This window comes from Bolinopsis microptera, chromosome 1, assembly GCF_026151205.1.
Source record: "Bolinopsis microptera isolate Bmic1 chromosome 1, MBARI_Bmic_1.0, whole genome shotgun sequence".
Classification (NCBI taxonomy): Eukaryota; Metazoa; Ctenophora; class Tentaculata; order Lobata; family Bolinopsidae; genus Bolinopsis; species Bolinopsis microptera.
The window spans coordinates 11971979-11992327 of NC_087072.1; the positions used below are offsets into that span (position 1 = coordinate 11971979).

A 20349-nucleotide genomic window follows, 5' to 3' on the forward strand; every position below is an offset into this window, starting at 1 on the left:
AAGAATGTTCGTTCAAATGTGCTCCAGAGACCTCGTGAGGATACATCAGGTGCAGCTCCATCAGCATTGGTACCAACAATTTCTTCATTATCAAGGGGTATCAATGCTGGCTCAGTCACTACATCTCTGCATACTTCACGCTGCAGCTCTGCATTTAGATCGCGGATGTTGTTGTGTCTCATAGAAACATAGCCACCTTTCTTGCATATTAAGTGTGTGATTCACATTATGTCTCTCTCCACAAGCACAGTGAAATGGGGTGTTAGGGATCTCCCAACCATAACGCAAGTACAGAGCATCACGGAACTCAATCTTGTTCAGGGAGTAGCCAAATCTCTTCAATGGAAGTGCAGTAAGCCAACATCCTGAACCTTTCTCTTTGATGAACTGGAGAGATCTCTTTAGGTTGGGATCTCTTACACTGTCCTCTATTGATTTGCTAACCGTAAATAAGTGTTTCTCCTTGATTGCCTTGAGACTTTTTATAGTGTCATTTTGAATTGACATGTTGTAATGTTCAAGGGTGTTTTGCTGGTTGATAATCAGGTCTGTGAGGTCTTTTGTGATGGTGACTGAGGCTGTGAATTCTCTATTGCAGTTTTCAACTGGGTTGGAGATACCTAGGCCACCATGTCTGACTGGCAATGCAAATATGGAGCGGTCCAAGTCTGATACGTTCTTACCCAAGATTGCTGGAATAAAATCTGTTCTGATGCAATCCTCCAATGGTTGAAACAAGTGACTTATACCCGGGATGGTCCTCTGAATGAACGTCCACCGGTGACAAATTCCCTTAGTATATGCAGTTAAAGCAGCTTGGGGCTCCTCAACAGCAATTGATGACAACAGCTTGATGTCCTGACACCATTTATGGACTTTATCTGAGACATATTTGTTCTTAAAAGCTTCGCTGCCAATTGCTGCACCCAAATGGCGTTCTCCTTCAGACTCGATTTTAATACCAGTGCCTGAGAATACTTTCTGCGCAAGATCTAGGTCCTCGCTATTCTTCACAATCAGGACGGTCTTACTGGCTTTTGGGTAATATCCATACTTTGGTCCTTGCTCCAACAGCGTATCCCACCATATCTTAATACCTTCAATCTTTCCACCAGCACTACTGTCGTCTGCATACCATGACTGTTTGCAAACACTGGGCTTGGAGGCTGTGGCTAGGTCATCTACTAGAGGCTTGATCCCTAACGCATAGAATGCCATTGCTGCTACATCTCCCTGAGTTGAACCTTCCTCAGACTTAAGTTGGTAGTGGTCCTCGGTAGTATTAATGATCAGGTCTGCTGGCTTTTGGTAGTGGTTCTTTAGATACTGATAGAGCGGAGGACAGATCTCATGAACATTGTGAAGGGCTGCTTCTCTATTAAGACGATTGAACGCATTATCAGCGTCAACCTGTAGTATTGCTTCAGTGTCACTGTCTTCCCAGATCTGTCTCATTGCATGAATGGAAGCCTCTATTCCTGATTTGAGCCCTGCACAGGTCTGCAGTGGGCCAGCAGCATATTGTATATCAGTTTTGAAAGACATTATAACTGCTTTTCCAATGATTCTGCGCAATATCTCGCCGATTCCAATTGGTCTTACACCAGGTTTCCCGTTCTTATCCTGGCCTTTATCAAGAGGGATTAATCTGCATGCAGTGAACTCTTTCAGACAGCTATGATGGATATCTTCTCTACAAAGGCGCCTTGCAACAATTGCTATAGACTCAGCAAGTGTCACTGATGCTTTGCCAAATGATTTGCTGCAGATGATATGCTTCCACAAATCTGAGTCCGTTAGTGTTGGGCCGCCTGATCCATCCAAATATAAACAAGCCCTCTTGACAGTCTCTGCGTCAATCCTCTCAAATATCACTTCCTGAGGTGGAGGAGTACTGTGAGGGTGCAGAACAACTGGATCTGCTTTAACAGCTGGAGGGTGTTTCTCCCCAAGGACCTGTTTAATGTTTGCTGTTAGGCTGTGAACTCCTAAGGTGTCATTGGAACTGTCAACATATTTGGTGGCTTGTTTAACTTTCCCAAGAAGCATTAGTCGGCAGAAACTCTTCTTCCTGGATTCCTCGCTGATTTTTTGTTGCTGCACCAAGGCTTTCTGAATACTCCTGCACTCCATCATTAGATCGTCAAGTTCTCCATTTTTCCATTTAACCAAACGCTTGGTGAGATATGTTACATGGTCTCTTGCTTTTGACTTGCTTGACGGTTTTTGCAACATGATTGGCAAGAAGATATGAACCAGTGCGAACGATAGCCTTTCCCACTTGGTAGCATCTGCAAATAAGAGGATGAGCCGAGTCAGTTCTTTTATAAAGTCGCTACCTGATTTACCTCTGGGAACTAGGAAAAGATTCTTTCTCCATGTCACCATCTCTTGATAAACAGCTTGGACTTTCTCAGCTATCAACTCTTCACCAACCATTGAGCCCCAGTTAATTTTGTTTGCTTTCACTGCTTGACAAGTATCACAAAACCATATCTCTTCATTATCCATCTCAGCGTACTCGGTTTCACTGATAAACAAACAAGGTGCATGGAACCATTCTTCACAGACATCACAACCCAATGCCTTATCCGAATCCCCCACAACACTCCTACACACGGGACAGTTATAACAGATATCATTTTCCTCGTCAGGAGCATCAATGATCTGCTGGTTCTCTACATTATCCCTACATTTCTGACAAACCCACCGTTCACTGTCCACTGGTGCAGACTTGCCAAGACATTTAGGATGGAAAAATGTCTTACAGGAATCACATTGAATGCTACAAGGTTCTGATATAAGATCTTTGGGACAGATTCCACATAACAGAGAAACAACAGGTGTAACATAAGCAATACCCTCAGAAGACAGGTGTTGAGATATCTCCCGATCACAGGTGTCTGGTAGCTGTGTCAGGCTATATATTTCCAGTCCTATATATTACACCTTTAGTTTATATTATAGGACCTTTGGCTTATATACTGTTACCTTAACTTTGTTATCTCTCAGGATATATTGTTAACTACATGTACTTGTGCTAATCCTTTGAACACTCTTTTACTATACCCAGTGGAGTATCATTGCCTCGGAACACAGGCCGACATTATATCCTCAAAGAATGATTACAGCAATTGAAATTCCTCATCTGGCTAAAGGCCAGAAAATTGCACAGTTTAAGAAGGTTTTCTTAGCGGCTACAGCAACCCTTAAACCTGAACAGCAGCTTGCATGTTTACCAGTTTATATTCACCGGACTGAGGGGGAGAAGCAGCTCGCTTTCACCGCATCAGAAGAGGCAGATGTGAAAACAGCTTTTACGTTCCTTGAAGATCTCATTGATGGCCCACCATGTCAGTTCACCGAAAGCATGACATTTTTCAACTTGCTGCCGGTTAATACTTCGATGGATGGGATACGGTCTTATTTCTTCCAACTGGACGAGTTAGCCAGGCGTGCTAAGATCCCATCTGATGTCTTCATCATGCGGTTTCTAACAAACATACCCGGTGGGAAGAAGCTGTTTGAGTGTAAGAAAGATAAAATTAAAAGCGAACTAGATGCAGCCGGTGTAGCCAGCTTTTTCAAAGACTGTATGGAAAAGCTTCAAAAGAATTCAGCAAGTTCAGAAGCTTCGACTAGTGAAACATTTGCATTTCCGGTAGAGCAAGAAGAGCAGGTACCTCAATGGGCTCGAGAGTTACTGAAGGAGGTGGATCAGCTTCGTTCAAGGTTAGAAGTGACAGATGAGGAGGATTCTGAAATGTATGCTGTCCAGTCAGATCGGAAGTTTGGAAAAAAAGACAGACCAGTATGTGATATCTGTAAGAAGACAGGTCACCTTAAAGCAACATGTTATCAAAGAGTCTGTAGCTGTTGTGGTGGAAAAGGACACGATGAGGAGAGTTGCCCCTCCAGGAGAACCTCTAGGAATAAGAAGTTCCCTCCAAAGCGGAACAACCATGACAGAAGATGACTATATGACAGCAAAGTTGAAGGACAGATTGAGTTAGGTGACAGCTGGCATCCTAGACAATTTCTTGTAGACAGTGGGGCAGAAATCTCTATCATTTCGACTAATAAAGTGCTGATTGAAAATGGGAGCAGTACTTCTGTGCAGGGGATTGGGGGTAGACAGTTGATTGGTCCGAAGACACAATACAACATAAGATTCTCCTCTGACAAAAGCCAGAACTACAGGGTATGGCTGCACGAAACCAACCTTAGTACCATCCAAGAAATGGTTATCTTGGGTAGAGATTTCCTAAATCAATTTTCCAGCACTGAGTTCGATTGGAAGAATTCAAAGGTTCGTTTGGGAGAGAAATGGATATTCTTTCTAAATGCTGACAAGGGAGGACATGACATTAACCCGAACTTGCCATCTGAGGCAAGAGATAAACTCTGCAGTATTTTGGAAAGTTTCCCAGAGGTGTTTGCAAAAAATCCAAGAGCACCCAGGTGCAGTTCTGCTACCACACACGAGATAAAGAGTATCGATGACCGCCCAATTAGGAGCAAAATAAGGAGAATTCCAGCAAAATGGTCAAAGGAGATTGACACACAGGTCACAGAAATGATAGAACATGATATCATAGAACCATCTTCCTCACCTTTCAACAGCAATCCCCTACTGGTCTCGAAGGATGACAATTCAAAACGATTTGTTGTCGATTTCAGAATGGTTAATCGTAACACGGTTCAGGATACTTACCCTTTGCCTACTGTTGAGGAGCTGGTAGATGAGGCCTTTGGGTGTACCCTCTTTTCTCAGCTGGATTTGGCAAGTGGCTACTGGACAGTGCCAATCTCTGAGAGTCATCGTCACAAAACAGCATTCAGTATACCCCGGGGAAAGTATCAGTTTAAGAGAATGCCGTTTGGATTGAAGAATGCACAGGCAACGTTTCAGAGGTGTATGGACAAGATTGTAGAGGAGTGCACGGAAAAGGGTGCAATCGGCCTAGATGCGTATGTTGACAACCTGATTGTGTGCTCCACATCCATGGAAGAACATATCAATACCCTTGAGATCCTGCTGCAAGTGCTTGAGAGCAACAACATGTCACTGAGAAAGGACAAGTGTGAGTTTGCGTACCAAGAGATCCAATTTTTAGGATTCAGGATAGATGGGAAAACCCTGAAACCAGGAACCAAAAACATGGCTAAGATTAAAGAATTCCCGGCTCCCACTACAAGGAAAGAGCTACAAAGCTTCTTGGGCTTAGCCAATTACAATCGCAGATTTATTGATGGGTACTCTGTGATATGTTCCCCGTTGAATCGCCTAACATCGTCAAAGGTCCCGTTTGTTTGGACAAGTCAAGAACAAGCTGCATTTAACAAGTTAAAGACCACCTTTCATGCTGCTCTTTCGCTGTTCATACCAGATTGGTCTAAGCCATTTGTGATAAGAACAGATGCTTCTAAGATTGCAGTGGGGAGTGTGCTTGGGCAGTATGATGGGGATGGTTCGTTCAAACCCATTGGTTATCACTCCGAGACCCTTAACCAGAAGAATACAAAGAACTGGTCTGCTACAGAGCGAGAACTTTATGGTATCATAAGTGCTAGCAGAAAGTGGAAAGCTTTTTGCTATGAAAAGATCACGTTCTATTCGGATCATGAGCCACTGAGGAACATTCATAGACAGAAAGATCCCAGAGGGAAAATCGGCCGTTGGATATTAGAGTTGGAAAATCTTGATTACTGCATCAAGTACCTGAAGGGAGCGGACAACCAGGAAGCAGATTACTTGAGCAGAATAATGGGGAGTGATGCCCCATCAGAAGACCCTTCAGTGTTTGTGTTAGGGGAGAATCTGCTCCGAGAGGCTCAGATGAGAGACAAAGATATTGCTGAAGCAATAGAAACACTCCGTCAGGACAAGATTGTGGATAAAGGCTTATTCAGGAAATTCTTGAACCTGAAAGTCTCCAATAACCTACTATGCAAAGGCTCCCGAGTCATTGTACCTCAGGGGATTGCCCCAAAGATCATCCAAGAGTACCACGGACAAGGCCACCCAGGAATCGATAATACCTGCCTGATGCTATCTGAAAGGTTCTATTGGAGGGGTATGAGAAAACAAGTGGAGTCCTTTGTTTCCAACTGTAGAACATGCACACAGTGCAAACATGGACCTAAGCCTAAAGCACCAGTGCAGGATCATAGAGAGGTTGAGAAGATCTTCGAGATGATTTCTATGGATCTAGCATCCATGCCGGTGTCCAGGAGAGGCAACGGAAGCTTTCTTTTGGTGACAGATATATTTACCAAGCTGATGACAGCAATAGCTTTACCCAATGCACGGGCTGAGACAGTCGTGGACGCATTATGGTGCAGATGGTTCAGCTACTATGGGCTACCTAAATTACTTCAATCAGATCAGGGAAGTAATGTTGATGGCACCAAAGTTAGACAACTATGTGAAGAATTTGCAATCAAAAAGCTCCGATCTTCTGCATATCATCCAGCTGGTAATGGCAGTGCAGAAAGAGCTATTGGGTCCCTCAAAACAATTTTGCGATCTATGTGTCTATCTAGAGGCATCCCTATTACTCAATGGGATGAGCTCCTGCCAGAAGCGATATTGATGTTTAATAACACTCAAAACAAATCTTCGAAATTCTCTCCTTTCGAGGCTGCTTACGGAGTGTCAGCAAACTTGCCAATCGACAATAGGTTGGGTGTCAATCAAAAAAAAGCTCAAGACACACGGTTGGTTAGGCAAAACATCCCTCTCAACAAGCAGGAGTCTCGACTAAGCTATCAGAAACAGGCTAACAAGACTACTAACGTCAACGAATACCAGGTCGGGGACTGGGTGCTTCTAAAAAGAAACCATGGTGAATATCCCAAGATGAATCCAATATGGGATGAAATTTTCCAGATCTCCAAGAAGATTGGAAAATCGTGCTGGGGAATTGTAAACTTCGTTTCCGGCAAATCCAAGGTAGTTCATCACGACCAGATTCAGCCTGCAGGCAAGAAGCAGGATGCCTCTATGGTTATGGGTAGCTCAGTTCCGGTACAAAACCCTCAGGAACCAGCAGGAAAAGTTTATGTTGATAACAGTCTCCCTCAGCATAACTTACCGCTGATAGATCGGCAACAATTTGCGAACAATGTTTTCAACATGCCAACGAGTGCAGTATTTGCCCCATCAGCTCCACAGCCGGCACCATCATCCCCACCTACAGAACCCTCAACAACTACAACCACCAGATCAGGGAGGGTAGTCAGGCCCCCAACTAGACTAATCAACCAGTTATAGGTCACACAATTTATAAATTTATAAACTTGAATATGTTATTGAAAGGATACAATTCTATTATTGAATGGAAAGATAAAACAGATTTATCATTGAAATTTATATTTTTCTACGAATTTGCTAATTTTAAGTCAATTTTTATAAATAAGTTATTTTGACTATTGAATTCCCATGCGCATGGGTTATTTGTATTTTTAATTTATTTGACAATATTTGAGAATTTAATCCTGGGAGACTTTATTATATCTATTTCATATGAATATTGAGCACTTATAGGATCTTATAAAGTTTTTATGCATTCACTTTGAAGGGAGGTAGATTTTTTTAAAGGGGAGAGTAATGTCAGGCTATATATTTCCAGTCCTATATATTACACCTTTAGTTTATATTATAGGACCTTTGGCTTATATACTGTTACCTTAACTTTGTTATCTCTCAGGATATATTGTTAACTACATGTACTTGTGCTAATCCTTTGAACACTCTTTTACTATACCCAGTGGAGTATCATTGCCTCGGAACACAGGCCGACAGCTGTACACTCTCTGTTTCTGCTGTCTTGTCTTCACCGCTGTTTGTTATCATCGTAGCGGACTTTCCATTGTCATACCTCAAATTATTTGTTATATAGTAGTGTTGAAAGTATTTGAATGTTATTGTAATGTAAACTTAAAACATTTTCCCATCATCATCTTCATCTTCATCTTCATCTTCATCATCATCCATCCTATCCACTATACCCTTGGACACCCCTCATCATTGACACCACTCCTTCATATATAATCACCCCTTCACAACATCATTCCTAGCTGGAGACAATTTACACATGTATTTTGAAAGCTCATGCTAAAACAACTTTTCGTATCACTAATGTGTTTTAAACAAATCCCCCTCCAGATGACCACTGTGTTTTCAATAAAGTAATTACCACTTTTTATCCTTGTATCCTAACTAAAGCAAGCACATATGCATGTTTATCGTACAGAATGTATAAGGGGATCTTGTACATGTTATGTAAGCTTGTGCTGGGGGGGGGGGGGGGGGGGGGGGGGGGGGTGGGATTGCTTTGTGTATTTCACACACTACAGTGATGTGTAAAAATGATTATGTAAGCTATAATAGAAAAATATAGCTTACATTATTATCTCTAGTTAGTACAAGTTAAAATATAACTTTAAGTTTACCCAACATTTTTAATTGAATAATTGTGATTTTGAAGACTGATACATTTGTTTACCCATAAATATTAAGACGAAATATCAAACTTAAATGCGATTATATTTCAGTCAACATAACAATGTGCAACACAGTGATCTGCATTCTTTCATTCTTTGCTTGAGGTGGATCCTGACTAAATAGTGGATATTTTAATAGTTTATAATGATTATATAAGCTAGTAAAAATATGATAAATAAAACAACCATTAGAATGGGTGGACAGCAGAGTGTTATCCCTGGAGGAGGTTCTGAAGGTTACCATGTTTTGAGGGTCAGTACTCCACATTCCACATTCCAGCTCCTAGTGCATTTTTTCCCCTACTCTTGCTGAAGGCAAAAAGATCGTAGGGAATAAGTAATCGGGTTTGGATATATGAGGTGGCCCGACGGTCTTACGGTGATGAAAAAAGTCTGCTCCTTCGCAATATAGACCACTGCACTCCCCTATAATTATGTGTATTGGAAGCGTCTGTTATGCTGCGCGCGACGCTAGTCATGTGTTAATTAATTACAGTGAAGTTCCTCCTTCGCAAAGTTATTTTCCGCAATTTTCTGGATTTATTTATTGTTGATGCGTGCGGCGCTACATTAGTCAAATAAATCGTCAATTTTTACCATGCGCGAATCCCACTCATTTATTAATTTAAACATAGTATGTAAAATATGCTGCACTTTTTTCCAGTCACACTTTTCACTCGAAAGAATTAATTATACAAAATACAAGTACATAGTAGGGAAAATTGATCGTGCGTGGTTTAACCGCGGCGAAATTCTTGTTGTAATACAGTTTTTGATAGAACTTCCAGTTTTTTATTGGTTCATTGTGTGCTGTTATTAGTGGTTCAAATCTAACATCAGTTGTAGAACAAAACGAAAGTATTTATTATGTTATTAGATATGAATTAACCTAATGAATTAACCTAATCAGTAGTTACTGCTTTCTTGTAACCCTAGTTTCTCACAGGTTCAAGACGGTTCCCCTGGATTTCATGCTGGTTTGGAACCATTTTTCGACTTCATTGTTGCAATTGGTAACACCAGACTGGTAAGTCATTAAAGGATTTTTATCGAAGAATTAGTAATTGCATTCGAGTTCCATATTTTGGAGAGTTAATTCTAGTCAGGCCAACAAATCAGAGAGAATAAAATGTGTTACTCAATAAATATGTTTGTTCATTGTTAAATTAGTTTATCATCTTTGTATCCAAATACTCAAATCTATGAAAAAAGTCAGGGTTCACCCTGAATTTTATGTGCAACCTGATTTCGAGATAGCAGTTGAACAAAAAACTAGTACCTGAAAAGTGGCCATGCCCAAAACTGCTTGACAGAGGTGCTGTATTTTGAGCTATTGAGAGAGAAAATACAATTTATTATTTATCACTAATTCATTACACAATTAATCAATAAATATATATCCGAATAAAGAATACCAAAAATAAATTTTTGCGCTAGATGGGAGCATCCAACATACAATTATAAATAATATACTTGATCTGTACTTACTTACTTGATTAGGTCTCCTCAATCATTTGAGTGGCCTGCACCGATAACATGGGCACATATTAGGTGCGATGGGTGCGGGATCGCACAATTTACCGTTTTCCGCACACTTCCGCATAATTTATTGTTTTCCGCACATTTTGTAATTATCTGCATATTTCCGCATAATCTAGCATTTTCCGCGTAATTTCGCATAATTTTGAAATTTTCGCGTTAAGATTTTCGAGTGTTAAAACCAAAATATGTTAAAAGTCGGGCCCTTTTATAGGACCGTGACTCAGGCCCTTTCGGGACCCTGACCCAGGCCCTTTCGGGACCGTGACCCAGGCCCTTTTGGAACTCATACCTAGGCCACGTGACCCAGTTACCACGTGACTCAGGCCCTTTCGGGACCCTGATCCAGGCCCTTTCGGGACCATGACCCAGGCCCTTTCGGGACCCTGACCCAGGCCCTTTCAGGACCGTGACCCAGGCCCTTTTGGAACTCATGCTTAGGCCACGTGACCCGGTTACCACGTGACCCAGGCCCTTTCGGGACCGTGACCCAGGCCCTTTCGGGACCGTTACCCAGGCCCTTTCGGGACCGTGACCCAGGCCCTTTCGGGACCGTGAACCAGGCCGTTATGGAACCCATGCTTAGGCCACGTGACCGAGGCCCTTTCGGGACCGTGACCCAGGCCCTTTCGGGACCGTTACCCAGGCCCTTTCGGGACCGTGACCCAGGCCCTTTCGGGACCGTGAACCAGGCCGTTATGGAACCCTCGTCGTTACCGTACTTCGATTATAGTGTATCAGTTATCATTCGTAACTTCATTCGTAACCACATCTGATTACTCTATATCAGGGGTTGAAGTTGTTGAGTAGATTCCATGATCCAAAGTATGTGATAATAGAAGAAGTAGGTGTAAAGGGTAATGAGCTCTATTCGTTGTAGCGTTGGCTTTATTGTGGGCATAATGGATCTTAGATCAAATGGTTCACAAGTACTGACAATCAATGCCAACAAGCGTGTCACATATTTGCGATCACGCATGGGATCTGATCGACTCTATCAAGAGGCGTCTTCAAATAAATGTCTCCTGATCTCTACCAGATCAAGTCACTGTTCTCGGATAACTGAATCTCAATATAGTCTCATAGTCTTAGTAAAGAACTACACCCTCAGTAACACATGAACAGACCTATTTTTGAAAGAGCGGCGGTTATACGTTTAGAATTTCCAAAGTCCTTGAGAAAATGCAAAAGAAAACCGCACAATTCCCGCACAAATTTCGAAAAAATCGCCGCACATTTGCCGCATAATTGGTAAAAATTTACCGCACCTTACCGCACATTTTACCTTTATAGTCGGGTGCGGTACCGCATAATTTCGATTTTTTTATCGCACCTAATATGTGCCTCTGAGTCCGATAAACTCCCGTTTATGTCGTATAATCTCCCATCAGTGTTTCCTGAAAACGCTTTTCATTAAATTTGTTGTGAACTCTATGCACTAATATGGGATAACTTATTTAGCTCATAATTCCGTGATGTACACTATATACATACAACTATACAAACTACTGTAATATCTCAATCCTGCCCCCTCCCCCTCCGTGGTGAACTATACAAACTACTGTAATATCTGAATCCTGCCCCCCCCCCCCTCCGTGGTGAACTATACAAACTACTGTAATATCTCAATCCTGCCCCCCCCCCTCCGTGATGTACACTTTATGTACAACTATACAAACTACTGTAATATCTCAATCCTGCCCCCCCGTGATGTACACTATATGTACAACTATACAAACTACTGTAATATCTGAATCCTGCCCCCCCCCCCTCCGTGGTGAACTATACAAACTACTGTAATATCTCAATCCTGCTCCCCCTCCGTGGTGAACTATACAAACTACTGTAATATCTCAATCCTGCCCCCCCCTCCGTGGTGAACTATACAAACTACTGTAATATCTCAATCCTGCCCCCCCTCCGTGATGTACACTATATGTACAACTATACAAACTACTGTAATATCTCAATCCTGCTCCCCCCTTCCGTGGTGAACTATACAAACTACTGTAATATACCCCCCTCTTCTTACACCCCTGATCCTGGACTCTATGAAATATATCCTACAGGACCAAGATAACGAAACATTCAAGGACCTGTTGAAAGCCAACATAGATAAACATATGCAGATGACGATTTACAGCAGCAAAACTCAGCAGCTTAGAGGTGTTTATAAGCGTGTTAACATGCGTGTTTTGATTCCGACTTTTTAGATACAAGGACCTGTTGTATTCCTATTTGGATACAAGGACCTGTTGTATTCCTATTTAGATAAAAGGAGGTCTGTTGTATTCCTTTTTAGATACATGGACCTGTTGTATTCCTTTTTAGATACAAGGACCTGTTGTATTCCTATTTAGATACAAGGACCTGTTGTATTCCTTTTTAGATACTAGGACCTGTTGTATTCCTATTTAGATACTAGGACCTGTTGTATTCCTTTTTAGATACTAGGACATGTTGTATTCCTTTTTAGATACAAGGACCTGTTGTATTCCTTTTTAGATACAAGGACATGTTGTATTCCTTTTTAGATACAAGGACCTGTTGTATTCCTATTTAGATACAAGGACCTGTTGTATTCCTATTTAGATACTAGGACATGTTCAAGTATTCCTTTTTAGATACAAGGACCTGTTGTATTCCTTTTTAGATACAAGGACCTGTTCTATTCATGTTTAGATATAAGGACCTGTTGTATTCCTTTTTAGATACTAGGACCTGTTGTATTCCTTTTTAGAAACAAGGACCTGTTGTATTCCTTTTTAGATACAAGGACCTGTTGTATTCCTTTTTAGATACAAGGACCTGTTCTATTCCTTTTTAGAATTTAGATACAAGGACCTGTGCTGTTGTATTCCTTTTTAGATACAAGGACCTGTTGTATTCCTATTTAGATACAAGGACCTGTTGTATTCCTATTTAGATACTAGGACATGTTGTATTCCTTTTTAGATACAATCTATTCATGTTTAGATACAAGGACATGTTGTATTCCTTTTTAGATATAAGGAACTGTTGTATTCCTTTTTAGATACAGGGACCTGTTGTATTCCTTTTTCCGCCGCTAATACTAGGATTAGCAATGAAAGCATTCTTATTTCTCAACTGTAACTTATCATTTTCAGAGATATCTATAGTGCCCAGTAATATGTGGGGAGGTCAAGGATTACTCGGTGAGATTTTTAACGTTTTTTGTTGTTGACTACAATTAGAATCATCACCAAGAAATAAATTAGAGTAGCAGAGTGAACACTACACTCTGCTACTACAGCAGGGTGTCATAATTATTGGCGCGTAGACAATTTTGCGTAAAATTATGAACCGTCGAAAAATATTGATTTCATCATAATAGTCAGGGACGAAACGGAATCTCGTTAGCTTTTCGTGTTAAAAGCGATTTCTCAACGGTTATCACCTCTCTAGATGATTCTTAAAACATTTGGACTTCATTGCATTTTTGAAATAAATGCAATGAGGGCGTTTTCGGCCACACCCTTTTTCAGGGTTTTGCGGTCACTCGAATTTTTGTATATCAGCTCAGGAAGGTCTAAAAGACTATTCTGATACACCAAAATGTGCCTAATAGCCACATTTATATACAACTTATGAAGCAACATATACCTTAAAATGCTTCGTTTCGGAATTATGGCCGAAAACGGTTTTTGGCTTGACGCAGTTCATAATTTCCGTGATTTTTGGCATTTCCGCCTAGGAAGGTCGTAGAGACTATTCTGATATACTAAAATGTACATAATGGCCACATTTATGTACAACTTATGAAGCAACATATACCCTAAAAGGCTTACTTTCGGAAATGTGGCTGAAAAACGAATTTTTGCCGAGCGAACAAGACAGTATTCACAAATGAGCTATTGGACTGTTAACTAAAAAGGTCTTAAAGAAGACTCATGAGGAACATAGCATTTGTCACAAGATGTAAGATGACTCACTTTGTGTCCAGAAACACTCCCAAAAATTGTAGAATAATCTACTTTATTGGGCATCTCTCTTAATGGGCCAGGACAGCAGCATATTTTTGTCTTACGAAAGGGCAATTTTTCAAAATTACGGTTTCTTTAGTAAAGGTCAAAGTAAAGGTCAAAGGGTCAGTTGCTAACAGCAGATTGTTTGCAATTGCCGACTCATGCACATCATATACTCAAAAACGTTCACTCAAAAACGTCATTAGTAAATAAGTTTAACTATACTGCATAATTTGTGAAAACTCCAACAATTTTTCATTGGCACCAATTTAGCCAAAATGTAATGACCAAAATTCAAAGTTTTTAATTTATTCATTCCATAAAACCATATTGTTGCTTGACCGCTGACCAGTACCCCACTTTATAATTATAATTGACTTCACTGCCTCGACCAATATTGGTCTGTAATCCCTGGATTGAGATCTGTTGGCTGCAGTTTAATTTAGCTCATTTACCATTTAAATAGTAATACCGCAGTGGTTTGGTTCGCATAGATTTTCCCATCGTATGATAATGTGTGTCATTCCCTCGTTTTTTAATCAAGTGGTTACTAGCTAGCTCTTTTGTTATTACAGCTGCCTCGAGATCTTATCTAGGGCACTAATGCATTAGTACTAGAACACTAGAACTGTAATTCTAGAACTTCAGATTAAGATTACTTGACTGAATGGCAGGGTTCGATAGTCGACTCTAAAACTCTCAGTTTAGGAGTGATTAGTAGATGCATGATGTGCGAAAACTCCAACTAGACAAGGATCATGCTTAATCAAAGTGTTCCTCGACTTGAACTTAAGTCTCGTAAGCCCAAACTGGAGTTTGGGCCACTGAATCGAATACAACCTGATATTAATTTTAGGATTTCGGGAAATTCATTCAGATTTTTATTCTTTGGTTTTTCAATTGTGCTACGAATCCGAGTTTGAGTTGATAACACCGAATTTCCTGTTTGACTCTCAAAGAGAGGAACCAAGGCGTAGGTTCCTCTTTTTGGCTCTGAGATCCAACTTTAAGATCGGACTTCGGAGATCATTGCGTCGGAGATCATGTAAGTGTAAAATCAGTACCGGAGATCAGACTTTTTTGCTTGATATTGGACCTATAAATCTAATGATATATTCGAAACAGCACGGGATTTAACCAAGGTTAATTTAGATAATATATACCAGCTTTCGGGGTTACAAGACCCCACGAAAGGCAGGCAGAGCATCCTAAATCCTCATGCTATCCTAACGTTGACCATCTAGGTCCATACCCCAGCCTCTCATTAGAAAACAGCTACTAGGCTCGATATCCGTCCCTTGTCCCGTAGTACTAGTGCCCCGTAAGATTTTGGTCATTTAGACCCCCTCCCCGCTCTAAAATCCACTTTAGCACTTTACCCAAAGCTGGAAAAATTTCACATGTGAAACCTAAATAGCTAAATCAGCATCTCGAGACCTTCTATTATATAAACCCCGTGATCCTACTATAAGCTTATAACTTATAAGGCATTGCATGCCGAAATTAAGATCCACCTCAACTGGTGATATGAACCTGGTATGTTACCTGAATGCCCTCAGTCAAATCTCGAACCCTGCTAATGCTATTCTGCCAAGTAACCTTAATATGAGGTTCTAGAATTACAGTTCTAATGTTCTTAGTTAGTGCCCATGCCCCAGATAAGATCTCGAGGCAGCTGTAATAACAGAAGAACTAGCCAGTCACCACTTGATTAAATATGGGGTCATTCTGAAGTGAGAACCAAACCACTGCGGTATTATAGGAAATTAACTAAATTAAACTGCGGCCAACAGATCTCAATCCAGGGATTACAGATCAATATTGGTCGAGGCACTTAAAGTGGGGTACTGGTCAGCTGTCAAGCAACAATCTGGCCCGGATCCAGTGCCGATTTATTTTAGGTGCGGTATTCTTGGTACATATATTATGGTTTCATGGCATGAATATAAATAAAAAGTTTGAAATTGAATTTTGGTCAACAACGTTAATGTGGCTCTAACTATGTGTTGGTTCAGCCGAATTAATTATTATGTTTAATCAAGTTTATTTTTCTCGTTAGTTGTCATCCGGCCAAACATTAAGCAACTTATATTGCAGTACCATTCATCAATTTGTATATCAAAATATGTCATTTTAATTTTGCATGGCTGAAATGTAACGCTTGATTTATATATATAATGATTAATTGAATTTTCAAATAAAAAAAAAAAAAAAACACATTTTATTTAAATTGGTGCCAAGGAAAAATTGTTGGGGTTGTCACAAATCATGTAGTAGTTATTTACTAATGACTCCTAAAGTGAGCGTTTTTGAGTATATGATGTACATGAGTCGGCAATTGCGAACAATTTGCTGTTAGCAGCCGATCCTTTGACCTTAAGAAACCGTAATTTTGAAAAATTGCCCTTTCGTAAAATACAAATATGCTGCTGTCCTGGCCCATTAAAGCATTAAGAGCAGTGGTCGACCGGGGCCCCGGTCCCGGCCCCGGCCAAAATCACAACCCCCGGCCCTTCCCGGCCCCGGCTAAAATTTGGCAATTCGCCGGGGGTAAACCCCGGCCCCGGCCAATATATCTACCCCCGGCCCCGGCCAAAAACCATGCATTTACCGGGGGCACAGCCGGGGATTTCATGAATGATTTTGGCACATTTTTGAAAAAAATCAAACACAATTTAATGGTTATTATGAGAATTCAAAGTTATTTTTTCAAAATTTTTAAAAATATTTTCAAAATTATTATCAAATTCACGTTTCAATTTCTGACTACAGTTTGGTAAACTACCCCCGGCCCCGGCAAAATGGAAGATTTCCCGGCCCCGGCCAATTCTCAGTGGTCAGCCCCGGCCCCGGCTATATTGGGGCTCCCCGGCCCCGGTCAGAATCCTGCCCCCGGTCGACCACTGATTAAGAGAGATGCCCAATAAAGTAGATCATTCTCCAATTTTTGTAGGTGTTTCTGGACACAAAGTGAGTCATCTTACATCTTGTGACAAATGCTATGTTCCTCATGAATCTTCTTTAAGACCTTTTTAGTTAACAGTCCAATAGCCCATTTGTGAATACTGTCTTGTTCGCTCGGCAAAAATTCGTTTTTTCAGCCACATTTCCGAAAGTAAGCCTTTTAGGGTATATGTTGCTTCATAAGTTGTATATAAATGTGGCCGTTATGTACATTTTAGTGTATCAGAATAGTCTCTGCGACCTTCCTAGGCGAAAATGCCAAAAATCACGGAAAATATGAACTGCTTCAAGCCAAAAACCGTTTTTCGGCCATATTTCCGAAACGAAGCATTTTAAGGTATATGTTGCTTCATAAGTTGTATATAAATGTGGCTATTAGGCACATTTTGGTGTATCGAAATAGTCTTCAAAACCTTCCTGGGCTGAAATACAAAAATTCGATTGACCGCGAAACCCTGAAAAGGGGTGTGGCCGAAAACGCCCTCATTGCATTTATTTCAAAAATGCAATGAAGTCCAAATGTTTTAAGAATCATCTAGAGAGGTGATATCCGTTGAGAAATCGCTTTTAACACGAAAAGCTAACGAGATAGCCTTTTAGAACGGTTGGGATCCGACTATAAAATACACATACAATTTCAAACACGCCAATAATTCTGACACCCTGCTGTAGAGTAAATAGGACACTACGGGGGAAGTTCCTAAAATGGTTGGTACGGTGAATCACAATATGATTCTCACATTACAATAAACACAACTGTATTGTGAGTATCAAGTTATTCAATGTCCTGTTATTTTAAATTTTGCCCTAATGTTCACCAACATGATAGTCCACCACGATAGTGTCCGGTTGCTCAGCCGATATCTGACACATTCTTCTCACAGGTATCAGCATCAGATTCTGTAGCTTTGAGGGAGCTACAGAGAATGTGTGGCATGTACTAGATGTGCAGACTAACTCCCCTGCTGCTATTGCTGGCCTGCATTCTGATACTGACTACATCATCGGGTCAGACCAGGTTCTGAACGAGGTAATTGCGGTTTAAGAAAATTGTATTTCTTTTAAGATATATTCAAAGAGACTTTTTTGTTTAATTTGTATGCAGGATCAGTTAGTTATTGAAGTGTTAAAATTGATATTGTATCTAACTATATAATATATAAGGAATGTTCACGACAGCTTGTTGAAATTACCAATTTTCAGAGAGACGATTTCTTCATGCTGGTAGAGACGAGCGATGGTCAGCCTATAAAAGTGTATGTTTACAGCGCTCTTACAGACGGAGTAAGGGAGCTGACTCTTACTCCTAACAGCAAGTGGGGAGGCGAGGGCATGTAAGTACTTCCCTCTCTCAATATCTGCCTTACAGAGACATGTGCTCAAAGACCCTTTTTTCAAATTTTGGATTCTTTGCATTTTTTGATTTTATTGTTGCCCTTCCCAGCGTATCGAATCTTTGCAAACATTTCATTAACTGACAATCCAGTTGATAATATCGTAAAATATTACTTTAACAGGCTGGGATGTGATATCGGCTATGGTTATCTACACAGAATTCCTACACCTGAAACCGGCGTTGAGACGGTGGGTCCAACTGGGGTTGATGGTTTTGCCAATGTAAGAACCTGGATCTTGGGCCAGTCTCAGTTTTAGAATCAACTTTGCGTAGCGCGCATGGCACTTTCCGTGTATGAAGTTTTCATCCTCTCTGTCAAACTTACGCCGTGGCTGCTGCGCTTCGAAGCCGCGCAATGAACATATTCTACGTCAGGCTGCTTTTACGAATTGTGAAAGATTGAGTTATGTTTAACACAACAAGGATAGATCAAAGACTACAATCTGTTCAATGCTGATAGAAAATTCCCCCCAGGTGGCACTAGATATGAAGTACACACCGACCCAGACACAAGCTGCAGTCACAAGTGGTATGGCTAACCTGAACCTTGCACCACCTCCTCCAACCAACGCTGCTGCCAATGCCAACCCTCCTCCGCCTATGTTCGCCCCTCAAAACTTTGCTCTGAATCCTGGACACATGCCAATTCCTGCTGTAAGTACACACAAAACTGCTGCACCAGACTCCAGACATAATAACCTACGCCGTGTGACGTGTCTCACTTAACGCGACGGATTTAGTAACTCTGTTTAATATTACGATTTTACAAATCATTAACAATTTCAGTCTGTGAGTCCAGTGCCTCACTTTCCTGAAGTTCCCCCACTGTCTGCTCCACCCTTCCTAGCTGCTGCACCACCATCTGCTGTAGCACCTCCTCTTGCACCTCCAATGGAGACTGTAGCTGCTGCTACCCCTCCCCCACTAGCTGCTCCTCTGCAAATCCCTGCTCCTGTCTCCCTGGCTCCTGAAGTGTTGGCTCCTCCTGCTGCTCAACCAATGGCTCCTGTTGCTCAGGAGGCCCCACCTGCTACTATTCCTGTCACTTCTGTGGAACAAACCCCTCAAATCCCAATGTATGCGCCTCAGTCCATGCCTGTCCCCAGTTCTATCCCTTCTTTTACCCCCATATCTGGGCCCCCCATGTTTGCTCCTCCTCAACCTCCTAGTTTCGGATCCGGGCTCCCTCCTCTACCTAACGTACCACAGGTTAGTTTAAAGTTACATTTGTTTACTTACTACTTCGCAGATAACTGTGTAAACTTAATTATTATTTCTTTCAAAGCACACTTAAGTAAACAGAATGGTCAATACTTGAGTTTCCTCAGAAAGATAAACATTTCTTTTGAATAGTTATCAGATAAAATGTATTCCCACAATACAGTTGGGCTTTTTTCCCCGATTGTTTCTGTACATATACATTTCAGATGCCCGCGTTTCCTCCCATGTCAAGTGCTGCTCCGCCCCTTCCTCAAATGCCAGCAATGCCCGGTCCAGTCTCTCAGGCAAGCTAAACTACAACCCACGTGTAACGCAATTAACAGGAACACATTCTACTGGGATTTGTATATAGTCTTTTAGATATCAGAACATTAGACTTATTTAAGTTCAAGACGTTGACTTTTAAAATAAATTACGTTCTATATATTACATTAAGTCATATGTAATTTATTTTGTACAAGTTTACTGGTTTTGTTGTAATTTACACATTTTGTTCCGTGAATGGATTTATTGGATAAATTCATCTAAAAATATGCACAATGTTAAGATTTCCTTTGACAGTTCAAATGTTTTAAAAGGTGTTATTCTTTATTTTTGACATGACGGATAAAATTGGAGGGGTCCGGTTAATAGTTGTTGAAAGTTATATTTTATGAAGACTGTCTAATTTAAGATTGTTTTCACTTATGTTAGCATATGAGTAAAAATTCAATTTTTGAACATCGCCTATATCAA

General features: G+C 40.8%; 2 protein-coding genes across 3 annotated transcripts in view; one reads left to right on the forward strand and one right to left on the reverse strand.

The window, feature by feature from the left end:
- Positions 1-7912, reverse strand: part of LOC134822204 (serine hydroxymethyltransferase, cytosolic-like) — a 47502-nt gene extending 39590 nt beyond the window's left edge. The window contains exon 1 of the mRNA XM_063833116.1: positions 7884-7912. The gene's annotated coding sequence lies outside the window, so the exon portion shown is untranslated. The remainder of the gene's footprint in view (positions 1-7883) is intronic.
- Positions 1-20343, forward strand: part of LOC134822213 (Golgi reassembly-stacking protein 2-like) — an 80028-nt gene extending 59685 nt beyond the window's left edge. Inside the window, exons 2-11 of one of the 2 annotated variants that reach the window (XM_063833123.1) lie at positions 8699-8761; positions 9455-9535; positions 12117-12213; positions 13176-13223; positions 17882-18027; positions 18201-18331; positions 18515-18614; positions 18868-19047; positions 19180-19602; positions 19821-20343. In XM_063833123.1, coding sequence (XP_063689193.1) covers positions 8702-8761; positions 9455-9535; positions 12117-12213; positions 13176-13223; positions 17882-18027; positions 18201-18331; positions 18515-18614; positions 18868-19047; positions 19180-19602; positions 19821-19907 — 1353 coding nt within the window. In that variant the 5' untranslated portion in view covers positions 8699-8701 and the 3' untranslated portion in view covers positions 19908-20343. The remainder of the gene's footprint in view (positions 1-8698; positions 8762-9454; positions 9536-12116; positions 12214-13175; positions 13224-17881; positions 18028-18200; positions 18332-18514; positions 18615-18867; positions 19048-19179; positions 19603-19820) is intronic. The other variant, XM_063833131.1, reaches the window with a different exon arrangement.
- Positions 20344-20349: the final 6 nt, after the last annotated feature.